General features: G+C 34.4%; 1 protein-coding gene across 3 annotated transcripts in view; it reads left to right on the forward strand.

Moving 5' to 3' along the window:
- LOC145268187 (uncharacterized) overlaps nt 1-18,922 on the forward strand; it is a 141,164-nt gene that overhangs the window by 41,844 nt on the left and 80,398 nt on the right. For all 3 annotated transcript variants that reach the window (XM_080123420.1, XM_080123421.1, XM_080123422.1), the window contains exon 3: nt 16,938-17,365. In XM_080123420.1, coding sequence (XP_079979546.1) covers nt 16,938-17,365 — 428 coding nt within the window. The remainder of the gene's footprint in view (nt 1-16,937; nt 17,366-18,922) is intronic.

Genomic DNA, 18,922 nt, shown 5'->3' on the forward strand with positions numbered 1-18,922 from the left:
CACAGCGTTGCCAATGCAATAATGAAATGTGGAAACTCAATCATTCCAATACCATTAACTGATCTGAAAACGCCATATTAATCAAAATCTGAATCCCAAAATATTTTTTTCTAACAAACTAAGTCACAAGCTCTGAAAAGGTTCAAATAAAAAATCTGTTTCATGGAAAAGTTTTTTAATGTTGTTGAAAATATGCATGCGACAATTTTTTGATTTTCATCCGAATTTAGACCACACATTATTTTATCACCCAGGTCAAATTTTAAAATTTCCCCAAAAAGTGCATTTTTCATGAGTTATATGCCAGGAAAATGCAAAAAAAAAAAAAAAAAAAAGCAAAAAAAAGCATAATAATATCTTACGTTTTTAGATGTAGTGATGTGGTTCTCAATTGATTAACTGTGTCTGTCGGATATATACTCGAAAATTAAAATAATAAAAAGAATATTCTGTTGTCATTATTAAAAATTCATTGGTTGCTGCACCTCTGGAAAATATTCACCTGGGATAAAATTATATATCCTCTGAAAAAAACGGCTAATTCTTGAAAGTTCATGGAATAAAGAAAATCTTTTGTATTCCTTGTTTTTATATAAAAAAATTCTGTAAATTTTTATTTTGCATCATTTGATTTTCCTTTATTTGTTAGCCCCATTGATGAATTAGCTTTGCATAAGCCTACAGTAACAAATCAAAACTTAGAGCAGGTAGAAGCTGAGTTAAACCTGGAGACTGCAACTACAACAGAAATACAAGAATCACAATCTAAACTCAAAAGGAGTAAATTCCTTATGGTTAAGTGCACAAAAGAACTTGATCATTGTGTAGCTTTACAACTAATCGCAAGAGGTGATGATCCATTTCAGTGGTGGAACAAGACATAGGAATCCTTATCAATGCTGAGTAAACTGGCTTCAAAATATTTAAGTGCACCACCTTCATCCGTGGAGAGTGAGCAGCTCTATTACAGGTGGTAAGGTGTATGAACCTATGAGGAACAGGCTGTGTCCTGAGAATAGAAAAACTAATGTTTCTACATTACAACTTAAAAGTATTCAACTTTAAATACTGAGGAGATGATGAGAGCAGAGGAGGCAGGCAGCAAAAATAGAAGAGGAAGTAAAGTAGCAGAAGGTGCAGAACTTCAGCTTATAGTTATTCACTTAAAGAATTACAATTTGTACTTTGTAGTTGGTTTGTAATTTCTTTTATCTTATCTAATCATTTAAGAATTGTAAGTTGTACTTTGCATTTTGTAATTTTAGTTAAGCCATAATAGTGACCAGACACTTAATTAAATGTCAAGTTAAATTAGCATTTACTATGTTAATGTGTCAAAGCTATCTTTTTTTTTAAAAAAATTTTTTTTTTATTACATTTTCACCCCAAACAAGGCACATTGCCACTTTGGTGTAGGGGGCTACTATCAGGGGAAACAACTACGGGACACTGTAGGAATTTGGGCAGCAAGATGTTGGTTCACGTTGCACTTGAACTTCTGCATGTCAGGACAGTTGGGGAAGCAGTGATCTGGAATGGAATTCCAAAGTCTAGCGGTTCTGGGGAAGAAACTATTGGAGTAGAAAGATCTTTTACATCTAGGGATCTCTACAGTGTGGGGGTGGGATTTTGCAGCTTGTCGGGTCTGTCGAGGATGTTCACGTCGTGGAGATACAAGTGCTTGCAGTTCATCAGAGCATTCACCATTAAAATACTTGTAGAACAGGCAGAGGGATGCAACGTTTCGTCGATGGGACAGAGGCTGAAGCTTTGATGCCAGTTTAGGGCCTATCAGATTTGCGACTCTTTTGAACCTTGTCTAGGAGCGAGAGACTAGTAGCCGATGCATCAGCCCAAATATGACAGCAATACTCCATACATGGGCGAATGGTTGCCTTATAGAGGTACAGGATACTTTCGGGTGTTAGTAGCTTTCTAGCACGGTAGAGAGAGCCTACCTTCCTTGCAGCAGCTCTGGCAATGCCCTCGATGTAATTGTTCCAACTCATGTTTCCTGTGAACGTTAGGCCAAGGAGCTTGAGAGACGTACTCTCAGATAAAGAGTCGTTTGCCATTGCTATAGGCGGTAGAGAAGGTTTCTTGTAATTATTGAATGAAACCAGTTTTGTCTTGGTGGCATTGAACGTTACCATCCATTTTTGTCCCCATTTCACTACTGATTGGAGGTCATCCTCTAGTGTTTTTGCCATTACTTTAGATATATGTTCGTTTGTTTTCCTGTCGTGCCTGCTATAGAGTGTGGTGTCATCAGCATATATACCCATCTCAGAGGCAATCTTGTCGGGGAGGTCATTTATGAATATCAGGAACAGCAGAGGTCCAAGGATAGATCCTTGGGGCACTCCCGCATTTATATCATATTGTTTAGATGTACGACCGTCGAGGACAACCTGGATTTTTCTCTTATCTAAGAAGGATTTAATTATGTTAAGTATTCTACCAGTGATACCGTAAGATCTAATCTTCCTGAGGAGACCCTCATGCCATACCCTGTCAAAAGCCTTAGATATATCTAGAGCTACCGCTCTGCCCTCTCCCGCTTTGTCCAGTGAATGGTATATGCGTTCAGAGATTACAGTGAGGATGCCTGCCGTGGAACGGGCTTGTCTAAATCCATATTGATGGTCGGTCAGAAGTTTAGCATCTGTAAGGTGCTGGACTAGAGCATGGTTAATTAAGGTCTCAAATATTTTGGCAAAAAGTGGGAGGAGGCTAATAGGGCGATAATTTAATGGGTCAGTTCTTTCGCCAGAATTCTTGAATACTGGTACTACAGAAGCAGTTTTCCAACAGCTCGGAAAGCAAGATTCATTAAGGCATTTGTTGTAGAGTTTGGAGAGAACTGGAGCTACTTCGGCTGAGCACTTTTTTAATAGCACAGCTGGGATGAGGTCGGGTCCACATGCTTTGGAAGTGTCAAGGTTTTTTATGATAGCATGCACCTGAGCAAGGGTGATTTTCAGATCGTCTAGTGTGGCGTCTGTCCGCATAGGAAATTGAGGTAGGGGGTGGTTTAGAGGGTTCAGTGTGGAGTTTGAGGCAAACCGACCGGCAAGCATGTTAGCCTTCTCGGTTGCTGAGCAAAGAACCTCGTGATTGTTGGTTAGTGGGGGAATTGTTGATTGCCCATTATTTACTACACTGTTGTAGATTTTCCAGAAGTCACGAGTTCCTAGTTTTTGTGCTTCGATGCGTTTTTTAGTGGTTTCCGTAAATTCCCTCTTAGCTGTCGCTATTTCTTTCTTAACGTTTCTTCTAGCTTCTATGTACTTCTGTCTGTTTGAACTGGACTTATGTCGATTAAACCTGCGGAATGCATGCTGCCTTTGAGCAATGGCAGTTGCGCAAGTCGAAGTAAACCATTGGGGAGAGTGGAGCTTGCTATAGAATTTCCGCATGGGAACATGCGCTTCGATTGCAGTTTTGAACCATTCAGTGGTCTCGGTTGCACACTGTTCAGCAGGAAGAGAAAAAATATTTCCCCATGGGGCGTCTCTGATAAGATCTCTGATAGCTTCCCAGTCAGCCTTTTTATAATATCTCGTTGTTTTGAGCACTGGCTCTTCAGTTTTGGGTCTAGAGTTTAGGGCGATTTCAACCATTATCACCGCATGATCAGCGTTCCCAAGTGGGCTGTCGGCTTTCGTTACACAATCATCAGGAACTGTGGTCAAAAACAGATCTAATAGTGATGCGTGTTGTTCTTCCTGATCAGGGAAGCGGATTGGAAAAGTAACAATTTGTGATAGGGAGTGAGATACAGAGAAGCTATGAGTTGCGCTGCCTGCTGCATCTGTGTAAGTAGAGAATCCAAGCCAGTTTTTGTGATGGACATTAAAGTCGCCAAATACATGTACTTGGGCGCTAGTGTCGAAGGAGAGTGCTGTGTCTATGCTGTCAGATACTTTGTTTATTATGGTGCAGTCTTGGGTCGAGGGAGAGCGGTAGAGAAAGTAAAAGTAGCTAATGTTGTGTTGCATGATTAGTCTAAAGCACATAAAGGCTTGATCATCCGTTTCTAGGTTTGTTTCTCTAGTCAAGGGAACGGTATTACGAATGTAAACTCCAAGTCCGTGCATATGTCTGTCAGTCCTTACGGCAGAGTGGGAGATATCCAGGCATGTTAAAGTAGTTAGAGGGGATGGAGGAGTGTAGGTTAGTCTCATTTAGTGCTAAGATATCCGGGGTATTTGTTAGGAGAAATGCTTCAACATCAGCTAAATTAGTTCTAAGCCCACGGATATTTGTGAATGCAAGCCTCAAGGGAGGAGGCAAGTTGGATTTGTTTGACCCTAAGCCTGGTTTAAGCTTATTTTTAGATTGTACTGTCATCATGTTTTTTTTAACGAGTTTCAGTTGGGTTAGGGGAAGCCGAACAGGAGGTTATGCAGAATATCACACATGCATCACAAGTAGACCATCAGCTGACCCTCCATCAACTAGGACTGTGGCCTCAGGAAAGCCCACCGGGGATGAGTGCAGGGTCCCTTTCCATGCACGCCATGGCACTGCAAACATCCCGATATTATTCAACTGTTGATGGAGCAGCCGCTCTAAGCGCTACCAAAGAGTTAGGGCTCCTGTACTACCAATCGGAAACAGCAGCCAGTAACTGTCAATCCGGTACCCTCAACCCATCGGAGGAAGGTCAACCCAATCTAATTGCTCAGGCATATATGGTACTCAAGCATTCTCAAGTGCCCAGCTTTAGGGGTGGGGTGTGTCGGGAGTGGGGAAACGGCGTTCATTGCCCTAGACAAGAAACAAGATCTACCACTGGGTGTTTCTGTCGAATCACTGTGATAGTATCTCTGCGCCTGACTAATAGGCAAAGAAGGAGTATGGAAGCCGGGCGATAGGCAGGACCTATCTACTCCTTAAGCATTTTAGGTTTGCAAACCGGTAATTTGATTGAGTCACCAGCTCTATGAAGGTTGTCATCCAAGACTGAAGAGGCCTCCCTCCTCTTTGGTTTGGTTTCAGAGTTTTCCTTCTCCTAGACGGATGATCTGGAAAGATCTACTGGGTCCGTCACCACTGAGAGGGTTTGCTCCGCACCTGGGTTCTAATCCAGGTATTTCTGCGACCCCGCGTGGTTAGTTAATGTTATTGGGTTAGTTTGTAGAGGTTATATCTGCTAAAATAGTTACACTCCTCAAAGTGGATTAGGGACATTGTTATTTCATTGTTACTGGATAAAGAGGTTGAGTAGAGCTCATGCAGTGTAAGCAACTATGATTGTAAGGAGGCTTGTTAGGAGGAGATAATATGGTTTGAGGCTTTCTCTTTTGTATATATATATTTTTTTATTTTTTCCTTTTATTTTTATTATTATTTTTTTTTTTTTTATTCATGTGAGCTTGAGTCTAGTATAATATTAGAGTGTGAGTAGGTGTTAAGAATTGAACTACGAGTTGTGCCCAAACTATATTTTAGATGATAGCAGGGCATGAGATGCGAGTGCAATATAGTACGGGTAAAACAGTAAGTTTTGAGTCATGTGTAATTTGGTAAATAGATATATGGGCTGGTTTTAGTAGGTAACCTGGTTAAAAAAGGGCATTACTATGCTTCCATTTCCATTGTTACTGGGAGAGGGTATAGGTAAAAATTTGTGCTGTGAAAGCAGCTAAATTTGCTACAGTATTGGATTGAGAGAGACGAGTTAATGTATGGTTAGATATAGTTTTGTAAGTTTAGGAATGGATGATTAGATATGGTTTAGTAGGTTTAGGATAAGGATAAAGTGTTAGGGTATGATTTACTTGTTATTAGAAATTCTGATTTGGTGCCCAAACCGAATATTTAGTAAGACTGAAAGATAAGATATGCTCAGTATAGATACAAGAGAACATTTGATATGGAGTACAGTTATACCTGATAGATATAGGTTATTGCATATGTTGTAAATATAGTTAAATATAGATGGATGGATAAGTAGTAATGTATACGAATGCATGGAATTTTGGACAATTTAAGTAAGTTGCCTTTAGACTACAACGAAGGAGAATGACTTCGCCTTTCTCTTAATATCCGGAAGTTTTTATTTCAATGAGTACCGGTTTAGTTTGTGTAATGATTATTGCAATACTATCTCTTAATAAAGAGATATTAATGGTTGCTGTTCATTATAGATTACTTTAAGTCAATGTATAGGACTATGGCTAGTAAGTATTTACTTAGAAGCTTGGTTATGGGTTAGGAGTTTTAATCAGGAGCATGCCTAGGAAATTTTGGTTGTTAATGGGTATCGATTTTCGAGTCTGTTAGGGTCAAGGGCGGAGAGCAAGGACCTCTCTAAGTTACGTGAAACGGATTAGGTTTAGTGGCAACTTGAGAAATAGAGCAGTTTGATTTGTTAGTGATCAGGAGAAAGAGAATCACCTGGCAGTGATGAAATGATTTAAATTTAATAGGAAAGAGAAAAGTAATTTACCGATTAACAGGCAAAGTGACCGATTACTTGGCGATTAATCGGTACAACCCTAGTTTTAAGAATTAGATTCAAACAAATATATATGTGATTAGTTTTTCTACAAGTTTTTTTTTTTTCAGTTGTGTGATTGATATTATTATTGATATTAGAAACCAGACAGTTTAGTGTGCGGAAATAGGTATATAGTGAAATACCCTTAAGTTTTATTTTATGATAACTGATTTATTTTTTAGTTATTTTCATAAAATTTGGATTTAAACAAAATTTAATTTTTTTTATCTTTATCAGTGTACAATTTTTGTCTCTTGTTCCATTAATAGCATGATTTCGAGTTAAGTTACTATTTTCAGTAATGAGTTATTTAATTTTTATGTTGGTGTTTTTGAACTTAATGTGCACAATAGTGTGTATATCTAAATGGTGCCTGGCAGAACACTCTCAACAAAGTTGAAATGTAATACTGTGTATCCAGTTCAGAGTTTTTAAGATTATCATGAGTAGCTGTTCAGAAACCAGTTATCAACCTAATATTTATTTTCTAGACCAGCTGAAAAGTTGGCTACTAAGAATGCTTGAAACAAGAATGTTTAATATTAAACATTTTATTCGTGAGTTCCTTTCAAACAGGAGACAAAAAATTTCAAATAGATAAACATTTTCACCTATTCACCTGTTTGTTTAAATGTATGCATGTTTGTATGTCTGCCTAAAACTTTTGACAGAAGTGACCGATTTTTACAAGATCGGTATCGTTTTGAAGCTCAATCTTTCAGACGATATATATCGAAAAATTGGCTAAAAATATTAATTCCTTCCTCCTCAACTGAGTACCTTTCTACAAGGAGGGGGTCACTTTTTTCACTGATATTTTCGAAAGTCATCCTCTCTTTTCGATTGACTAGCCTTAATTTAAACTTTTGTCACTTCCGGTTTGGCAATGGATGCAAAGGCACATTTTTTTCACATTCTTTTTCTCCTTTGTGGTACGGGTTCGAGCCTGCCTACTACCACTTTTTAAAATTTTTTTTGCTCAACACACACCTCCAAACACCCCAGCATGCCGGGCACCCAGGCTAGTTTATTTATATAAGATCATAAAAAATGAAAATAGGAAAAGAAATCAATTCATCAGACCAAGTCTGTGTGTGTGGGGGTCATTTTTTAACTTATGATTGGTAGAAACACACATTTAAACATAAATGCAAAACGTTTATCTCGGGTGTTGCTAATGGAAGGAAGGTGAAGTGAGGCGAGTACACGAAGTCATTCTCTCCCCATCTCTATGGAATCTTTTTGCTTATGCCTTGTTGGTATATATTTCTTTCTAGCAGGTGATGCATTTCAAGAAAGGTTTAACATTGGGAAAGCTATTGTATGCATATATAATATATATATATATATATATATATATATATATATATATATATATATATGTAGGAAAAAAACAGGAAAATAAAATTACAAATGAATAGTACCAAATATTAATTATTAACACATATCTGGCAAAAATGCTTTTTAGCTTCATATAATTCCTTAATAGGATATCAGCAACATTATTGTAAGTCGGAAATTGTCTATGATGTTGCTCACTCAAGGAGAGATATAATTAGGTTGAGGAGATTTAGATACAAGTTACATTGTTATAGAAGAATCCGAGATAAATTCTAAGATGTCCGGAACCAGTAGATCTATGCATTCATTACTGTAAGGTTGAAAATTAATGAGGTCCAACCGCTTGCACACTTGTTTTTAATAGAACTGTAAACAGCACCCAAACCTTAAAATGAAGATCTTTTGAAGTTTCCTCAGAACATTAAGGAGAAATCCTGACTTAAAAAAAAAAAGAACCTCTCCCAACTGGAAGCAGACACAAATGGCAGACATGTGTTTTTACCCAGAATTTAAACATGCATACACCATAAAAGCACTTTTTATCCAACTTAGTAGGCAAAATAATAATCACAAATGGTAAATTATCTTTCTTTTAACTAAACTTAATGATGATTTCTTTGAATTATTTGGATTATTTAAATTACTGTTCTCATCTTGAGTGTTATTTTCACAATGTTTCTTCATGTGTATCTTGTTGAACTCGAGAATCTTTTTGTCCAACTCAGAATCTGCATGGAATTTGGAACAGAACCCTTTATTTAATCCATGGAATAGCATGCTCTTGTTCCGTATGCCATGGTTCGGTAGAAGTTCTAAGAAATTCTTAACTGTATTCTGATTATCTCCCACTCTGAGGATTGAACTTGCAGAAGAATGTAACTTACAAATGAATTTTATCAAGTACTTTATCCACTAATGACACGGGTCCTTACGGAATTATCAATTCTCATCTAAAAAATTCAGAAACATGACTTCTGTGAAATATTTTATTTCCTAACAAGAATGTTTTCATGACTTTACATGACACGGTACGTTTTATCTCACTGACGTTTTAAGTAGAGACATTACCCGACTTGTCAATTATCACTAGGGTAGTGTTCGAATCCTCATTTTTCCCAATGAATGGCACTAAACAAATGGGCTGTTCACCCTTAAGTTTATTTCAGTTAGTTTTGTCAGTACTGAAGAAATCTCGTCTTTAGATTAATGTGTAATAAATTGAATTAAGGAAGTTCTGTTAAAGCAACTTAAAAAAAAAAAAAAAAAAACTTGTTAAAAAAAGAATAGATCGAGTCTACTTAATTGCAGCAGTTTATGACTTGTGTGTCATAAAAAATGTTTCAATTTTTTGGCAAATATGTAGTATAGTTAAGTCTAAAAATTGAAAATAAATAAAATATACAATAAATAACCGTTACCAAATGCAAGAAAATTGCTTGCACAGTTTTAATTTTTTTTTAAAGTGTTTTAAAATTTTTTTCAATGTTTCTTTAATGAATAACAATTCCAGATAGCTGCTATCGAAAGTTGCCTTTAGCTTCTATGTCTAATAGATGACAGCTAATAAATCAAAAATAAAAAATACACATAATAACCATAATTGTGTAAAAAATGATGTCTGCAAGTTGAAATGAACATTTCGCATTTCAACTTACCAACATATTTCTGTATGCATTATTCATGTATCCAAAGATTTTACTCATTATAAACCATCCTTAGTGTATGATTACTATTTCCTGTTAATTTCAATGTCATGTGACCAATAATTTAAGAATTTATCAGTTAAATATTTTCACACATACATACATCTACTGTTTTATTTATGTAGATAAGTTGCTGTATATTGAAACTTCTGGCCTGACATGAGTCATTTAGAAAAAAATTTTTTTTCCAGCATTCACGAATCATACAAATTCAGAAATAAACTTTCATATTGTAAAACTGTGCAGGTTGTTAGAAAATTAAATTTTTTGTACATATTATTTGTAATGTTCCTGAATCTTTTAGATGATGATTGATATTGTATATTTTGTTTTTCAATTTCTAAGCTTGTGTGTGTGTGTGTGCGTGTGTGTGTGTGTTTGTGTGTGTGACTGTTCAATTTTCTTAAGGTTTTCTTATATAAAATGCAGAATTGTTTTAAAATAAAAATTTTTATCAATAGGGCAAGATCAACTGTATAACAGTTTTTTAACATTTTTTTTAGTAAATGTTTTTCTTTTTTAAAAAAAACATAATCCTAAAGCATTGTCACAAGTGTTGAAAGTGAAATGAATCAGGCATTGAGCACAAACTTGAAATATCAACTTCTGAAAGACAAGATTATTCTGAAAGAATTGGAACTTAGTATGGCTGTAAATTGTTACAAAGGAGAGAGGCAGATAAAAGTAATTATAGAAGCTTAAATTTGATGGATCAGATCCTGGATTTACTGAATTGCAAATAAAATCCAACTGTTCAATTCCAATATCAAATCAGTACTACTGTATGGAGCAGAAACGTGGAGAAAAACAAAGACCACCATTGGCTTTCATAAACACGTGCCTTTGAAGAATGCTAAGAATCCACTGGCCAACTACCATCAGTAATGCAGATCTCTGGGAGAGAACTAACTATCAGCAGAAGAAGAGATCAGAAGGAGATGGCGATGGATCGGACACACTCTGTGGAAACAACAAACGAATATCACACGCCAGGCCCTGACCTGGAACCCTCAGGAAAAGAGGCTAACTAAAATACACCTGGAGAAGAGACCTGGAGGTAGACGCTAAGCTGACGGCTACTCATGGAGGGAGTTGGAGCAAATCGCCCAGGACCGTGGACGTTGGCAGGCAGTTGTGGATGGCCTATGCCCCACTAAAGGGGCTCAAGGCTTAAGTAAATAAGTTAGATGAGCATAGATAAAAGGAAGTTTAGCTTTATGCTAGGAGAAAGTACCACCAGTGCTATATTTATTCTGAGACAAATACAAGTACCTTGGTAAGAAGAACCTGCATCTTCAGAATCTTTGACAGTACCAAGAGAGATTATCTTGTAGACTTTCTGTAAACTAAGTTAGTGAAGGTTGATTAATGTACAGAAATACTCAAAGTTGTGTTAGAATTAACAGCACATTTAGTGACAACTTTAATGCTAAAGCAGCAGTATGGAGTCCATTGTATTTCATTTGTGTCTTAGAAGCATTGTCGAGAGTTTTGAATGATTGTAAGAGATGCTGTGTGCTAATAATTTAGTACTTGTCTGTGAATCAATGGATGACCTACTTGTTAAAGACTGAGAAAAAAGCTATGGAAAGTAAAATTTCATTACATTGTTGCTATCCACTTGAGAAGGTGCTAGTTTGATTGTAATAAAGGATAAATTAAATTCAGAGAACTTCTACCACTTCTAACCAAGAGAGCATTACCACAGTTGACCAAGGGAAGAGTCTACCTGGCAGTTGTACAGTGTGATAATGTATCAAAGTGAAACCTGGTTGGTGAGGATTGAGGACATGTGTTGCATGGAGAAAAATGATATAAGAATAATATGATGAATGTGTTCAGGCTTAATTTTTATGACTTCAGTGGGAAAGTAAATGTGAACAGTAGGGAGATATGCATAGAACAAAAGACTTTGATAGTATTGAACGAATGGATGAGAGTTCTTAACAGATGTAGAACACATAACATAGCAGGTGAAGTTCTCATGATAAGACCAAGAAAAACATGAAAGAGAGTAATAAAAGTACTTAAAAGGGATAAATAAAGACATAGCCAGAGATAGGTTAGTTTGGAAGTGAATTTCATAAAGCTGTCCAACACATGACAGCATGTAAAACTAATGTTGAACTGAAGATAATGATAAAATGCTGTACATCGCAATACAAAGATAAGAAAATTTTAAGGAGTACTTTTGTCAGTATCTTGATAGAACTGATAGTGAAGCAAGAGTTGTATAATCTCTGAACACACTTCTGAATCGGCATTGATTAACTCCAATGGCAGTAAAATTTCCAGGATAACTGAAAGCAATGTTTGGATTAATAGGAAAAGATTGGTGTGATGTTTTGGAATTTTTAGATGAGTGTTAATGCATTGGATTATTCAAACTTGAATATTTTGGCTGATGTAATTTCCAACCTTCTTTGATTGCATCTTGTATAGAATTTCAAGTGACAGGAAAAGCTTGCTCTTGTTCTATCAACCATAACTGGGTAATTCTAAATCATATTCTCAATATTGCCCATTTCTAGATGAGGATTAATACTTTGAATTATTTAAACTTGGATGTTGTAAGAATAACATGAGAACAGTCCGAACAATCCAAATAGTACATAACGTTATTTTCCTTCTTCTAAACTAGTTATACGAATGTTATACAATTCCTAACTACTATATGACTGTTATACAGTTCCTAAATATTATATGACTGTTATACAATTCCTAACTATTATAATAGTTAGGAATTCTATAACAGTCACATAATAGTTAGGAATTGTATAACAGTCGTATATTATTTAGGAATTGTATAACAGTCGTATAATAGTTAGGAATTGTATAACAGTCATATAATTAAAATTCCTTCTGATTTCCATTGAACAATGTTATCATTGCCTTAGAATCATTGATTTCTACAACATTCTGTGTTTGCTTTTGGTTGAAAGAATGCTTTTGAGCAGTCTTTTATTATTTTTTCTCTTTTGATGATTTGCTGGAACCTCAACTTTTTTCAATCCTGAACACCAAATCACCAAATCACGTAAAGGCATGCAGAAACAATAGGTCATTGCAAACTGCTTCAAGCACCTGTTTGAGAACTATTATAGATGTATGATGTTACCTTGTTAGAGCGGAAATAGGATGCAGTCCATTTGAAATCATCTTTATGAAACAGCAAGAGAACAAAATGTGTCTTCTCCAATAAGGCTTGTTGGGTTGAAAGCAGACATACTTATGTTTGCCTTTGCAATCTCAATATCTGCATCACCTTCTGCTTGAATAACATCACATCTTTTTTGTTTCAATATCTTCATCACCTTCTGCTTGAATAACATCACATCTTTTTTGTTTCAATATCTTCATCACCTTCTGCTTGAATAACATCACATCTTTTCTGTTTCAATATCTTCATCACCTTCTGCTTTAATAACATCACATCTTTTTTGTTTCAATATCTTCATCACCTTCTGCTTGAATAACATCACATCTTTTTTGTTTCAATATCTTCATCACCTTCTGCTTGAATAACATCACATCTTTTCTGTTTCAATATCTGCATCACCTTCTGCGTGAATAACATCACATCTTTTTTGTTTCAATATCTTCATCACCTTCTGCTTGAATAACATCACATCTTTTTTGTTTCAATATCTTCATCACCTTCTGCTTGAATAACATCACATCTTTTCTGTTTCAATATCTGCATCACCTTCTGCTTGAATAACATCACATCTTTTCTGTTTCAATATCTTCATCACCTTCTGCGTGAATAACATCACATCTTTTTTGTTTCAATATCTTCATCACTTTCTGCGTGAATAATATCACATCTTTTTTGTTTCAATATCTTCATCACCTTCTGCTTGAATAACATCACATCTTTTCTGTTTCAATATCTTCATCACTTTCTGCGTGAATAACATCACATCTTTTCTGTTTCAATATCTTCATCACCTTCTGCTTGAATAACATCACATCTTTTCTGTTTCAATATCTTCATCACCTTCTGCGTGAATAACATCACATCTTTTCTGTTTCAATATCTTCATCACCTTCTGCTTGAATAACATCACATCTTTTCTGTTTCAATATCTTCATCACCTTCTGCGTGAATAACATCACATCTTTTTTGTTTCAATATCTTCATCACCTTCTGCTTGAATAACATCACATCTTTTTTGTTTCAATATCTTCATCACCTTCTGCTTGAATAACATCACATCTTTTCTGTTTCAATATCTTCATCACCTTCTGCTTGAATAACATCACATCTTTTCTGTTTCAATATCTTCATCACCTTCTGCTTTAATAACATCACATCTTTTCTGTTTCAATATCTTCATCACCTTCTGCTTGAATAACATCACATCTTTTTTGTTTCAATATCTTCATCACCTTCTGCTTGAATAACATCACATCTTTTCTGTTTCAATATCTTCATCACCTTCTGCTTGAATAACATCACATCTTTTCTGTTTCAATATCTGCATCACCCTCTGCTTGAATAACATCACATCTTTTCTGTTTCAATATCTTCATCACCTTCTGCTTGAATAACATCACATCTTTTCTGTTTCAATATCTGCATCACCTTCTGCTTGAATAACATCACATCTTTTCTGTTTCAATATCTTCATCACCTTCTGCTTGAATAACATCACATCTTTTCTGTTTCAATATCTTCATCACCTTCTGCTTGAATAACATCACATCTTTTCTGTTTCATTCCATGCTGCATCAGTGCCTCCTTGTTTTCCCTATTTGACAAGAAGTTGTTCTTTTTCCCAGAAAATGTTGTTGCCTAGGTAATATTCACCTTGTTTACATTCAACTTCACCTTTGCACACAGTTGGATTATGTGAAACTCAGAGTGGAACTTCTGATATACATCAGGATTTTCGTTTTTCAAGGCATACATCTTTTGGAGATATAGACAAAATGATTTCAAATGATTCGGATGGCTAGCAGCTGCAAATATTGGCAGACAAGCTGAGACAGCACTGAGGTGCATCTCCCAAGACCCCATTTAATCAGCTGAAACAAATGTCCCAGCTATACTTAGCATATGCTGATAGTTTATCGATAGTTGGGTGGTCTTGGATGTCCTTGGCAGTTCATCCTTTTTCTCAGTTAATATACAATCTGATTCCATTATTGAATCTAAATCACACTCGCCACTCTCCATCAACATGTACAATCGTTCAAGTTTCTCCACTTGGTCCTGAAAACTAGGTTCATCCTACATGACTTTGGCAACGTATGAGACACTGATCCACCAGCAGGTGGCCACAAAATGCTCATTGCACTGCCTTTCTGCTCATCATGGGTTTGAGGGCATTTTCATCATATACTGTCTCCATGATCTCCAGTGCCATCTATCAAAGTCCCAATGGCACCAATTCACCTTGGGTGGATGATGAGGAAGCATAAAAAGAAGCAATTCTCCAAACTCATCAAAACTAATACAACACATTCATCCTATATTACCATCAATATGGGTTACTGTTATTTAAATCAATAATACAACATAATATTCTGAAATATATAATACTGATGAATCATTTGAGTGCCTAATTTGTGTAACTATGTTCAAACAGTTATGTTTGGTGTTATACATTTGTAATTGTATTGTCCTATTTTGTCTCTATATATGCAATAATTTTGTCAATATTAATAGTAATTAAAATTATTTAATAAAAAAAAAATAAGTGAACATTGCCTTCTAGAATTCTTACTCATTGGCAAAAGGAAGAAGGGAATGATGCGGGTGAGTGGCTGACTGACTTGCTTTCTTTCTATCTCTTTCCCTTCCTTTCTTCTGTTAATGATGCCATATTTTTCTTAATTTCTTCTTTTCTTTGATTTCATTAAAATTTTATTTAAAAAATGAATAAATTTGTACCAACATTGCCAAGTTGTTAATGTTTACATATTTATACAAATAAATACAAAAGTTTTAGTCTTATGTCTGCAAAATACTTATGACTTATTTATTTCAAGTAGTAAACTTCGATGGCAAGTTGGCAAAACCAGTTAATATTACTATATTAATGTCTTTTAATAAATCTGAATAATTAAGTATATAATTGCTATTTTTTAATTTTCAAAGTAAGCCTGCGATGACTGTTTAACTGTGTTCTTAACCAAGTTTGCAACAATGTTTTAATCATTCCTCTTTTTTTTTTTTTTTTTTTTTACAAAGGCATCATCACTTATCAAGGCCAAGAGGCCACACGAGGATATGTGTTAAAGAGTGTACAGTAGACAATTGGACAATAAAGTAATCGTTAGTAATGGAAATTCGGTAAATTTGTTAAGTTATGTGGAACGACTCATCAAAAACTTGTTTACGCTAGACTTGAAAACAACCATATTGTAGTCAGCTGGAAAGCTGAAAAACTGAAGACAATTCCATAGCCGTGCAGTTCTAAGAAAGAAGCTTTCTTCATGGAATCTACGTTTAGGTTTAGGCACAGATAAAGAATGGGGGAAATTATTGATAGTATTTTCTGCTAGACGAGTGTTTCTTGTGAAAGTTTGGTAATGGGGGGGACCATAGATTGGAGCTCAGTCAAGCAGTTGCCATAAAAATAACGATAAAGCAGAGACAAACTCGCAGCATCTCTTCTGTGAAAGGAAAGAGAAAAGGATATCCCCTACGAGGATACAAAGTCTATTTTGAACTCTATCAAAGCAGGATAAGTTCTTTCTAGCAGCTCCTGCCCAGATGTGGCAACAGTACGCTATCTGTGGACGTACTTGACTGGCAACGGATTTAATGTATGTGTTCCATTTTTTTTATATCAAATGTACTTGAGGCAGCCTAAAATATTAACTATTAAAATTACACATTTCATTTTAACAGCAATTTTTTTTTAATTTCCAATTGAATCATAAATTATTTATAACTTGGCCTATGCAGATTTTTTCATTTAAATAACAAAAAAAATTATTTACAAAGGCAGTATATTTTTAAAATGTTTTATTTTATAAAAAATAAAATAATATCTAGTATACATTTTTATAAATCTGCAAAGTTTAAAAACCAAAACCTTTTGGAAATAAAACTTTTTTCTATTAAAAATGTGCATATAACAAAATGTGTTTGAAAATAAAATTGGGTATTTTTTAGACTATTATTAATAAAACTTTTTCTAAACAAAATCTTTTTTTTATATCAGCAAAAACAAAATTATTATTTTGTTCTTATTTCAACCAAAAGTAAAAACATCAGCGTTAAGGCAAAATGTGTGCCTTTTTTTGCTGTTGCTTATTATTTGTGCCTCAAATCCATATTAATCTTTTTTTGTTTTAGTTATTTTTTTTTATTGATTGTTATGTTATTTAAAAAATTTTCTAGTTTTAATTGTAATAATTATTATCCACAGGTTGTTATTCAAATGATAGCTGTTATTCACGTTCATCAACAATGGTGCAGTCAAAACCTTTTATGATTACTTCACCCATTCCAATTCATGTACCACATGCTGAGGTGAAAGTGTTAATCCATAGCTCACATCCCAGCCAGCCTTTTATTCCAACCACAGCAGATTCCCCCAAGCAACACAAAAACAAAAGAGGGAACCAAACAGTACAAAACAAAAAAAAATTGGACACTCGACAAAAGAATGACTCTACAAAAACTGTTAACATCAGATCAAAACCCAAGTTAGGAAAAAGAAACTGTGATTTAAAAGAAGGTCCTTTGAAAAAAGTGGAAAAGCAATATTTACCTTCAAAACGAAAAAAGCCAAATAGTTCAAACTCTGGGTGGTCATGGGAAGGAGAGCCTGAAATGAAACCTGTCATGGATCTAGTAAGTTCATTTTTATTTAATTTTTTTAACAAATGTATTGCATATTTTGTATTTAATTTGTTGCTGAATTTTTAAGTTATTTATTTTTATGAATTTGTCTTTTGAATACACATTTGTATGTACCATAACTAATACATTTTCAGGTACTTTAAAGTAGAGGAGTTTTTGTGAAAGAAAAGCAGTCTACTTGATGATGAGTTCTGGTTTTTAAATTGGAATTTTGTAAATGGTGTTTATCAACAAACAGTCCATCATCATTTTTAACTGCTTGAATTTTGGTGGAATTTTTAATTTCACTAGTTTCAATAAACTAATGGATAATTGGATACATTATTACTATAGTGTTAAATTTCTATTTATGAAAATATATTAGACCATTTAAAAAATAAAATAAAGTATTTAAAGTATATTTTCAGAATAAACTATTAAAAAAGTATTTTCAAACACATTCAAATTATAAAAAATAGTAAAACTATTTTTGAAAATGTTCTAATTATCCCCCCCACCGCATCCAACTTAAAATATAATATATAACAGATTTTTGTTGAACACCATTTATCTATTCCTCATTTTAAAAACCAAGAGCTGTCATGAAGAACACTGTTTCTTTTTACTCAAGTGATAAATAAAGGTTAACTTCTCTGTCACTTGCAAAGGACTGTGTTGTCAGTTTGGTAGGAGTGTCTGTTTGTGGCAGATGATGTGCTTATCATGCCTACTCCCATACCACGTTTAATTGTTAAATAAATCCGGTGATGTTCATAGAACATCTTTATCTTTTATTTACAAAGGAGTCACCACTTATCAAAGCCCAGGGGCCACTCGAGGATAAGGGTTAATGGGTATACATTAGTCAATGGGATTTTGCATAGTAATCATAAGTAGTGGAGATTTTGTAAATTGGATTACTTAAAAGGACAGTTCATCAAGAACTTGTTTACGTTGGACTTGAAAGCAATCAAATTGTAGTTGGCTGGAAAGCAGGCAAACAGAAGAGAGTTCCACAGGTGTGTAGTTCTAAGAAATAAACTTTGTTCATGGAATCTAATTATTGCTAAATTTTAAAGTTTTTCTGGTGATATTTTCTTAACCAAAACCACTTTTTCTGGAATATAAGCAAATTTATTTCATAGCAAAAATATATTTTTAAAAATGCTAAACAATTAACATAGTATCAAAGTTATTTGATATTTTTTTTTTAAATAATTCTTTATATATATTCAAAAATTAAATGAATTCACATGCACACTTTTCAACATAATCTGAAAATATCTAATTTTTTGTAAGTTTTTCTGTAATCTATCCATGTTTAAAATAGTCACACCCACCAACTATGGACTTTGGATAACCATATATTTCAAAGTAGATAACCATATATTTCAAAGTAGTTCTACTGAAATAGTCCTATTTAAACCCCAAAATACTTTAAGTTCTCAAAATACCATTTTTTGTTTGGAAATGAAACTCTTTCATATATATTAAATAATAACTTACATTATAAAAGCTTGACACCATCAAACAGACAGTTTCATAATCTTTTTTCAAACACCTTCTTTT

This window comes from Euprymna scolopes, chromosome 43 (assembly GCF_053919585.1).
Source record: "Euprymna scolopes isolate OS-2025 chromosome 43, ASM5391958v1, whole genome shotgun sequence".
Lineage (NCBI taxonomy): Eukaryota > Metazoa > Mollusca > Cephalopoda > Sepiida > Sepiolidae > Euprymna > Euprymna scolopes.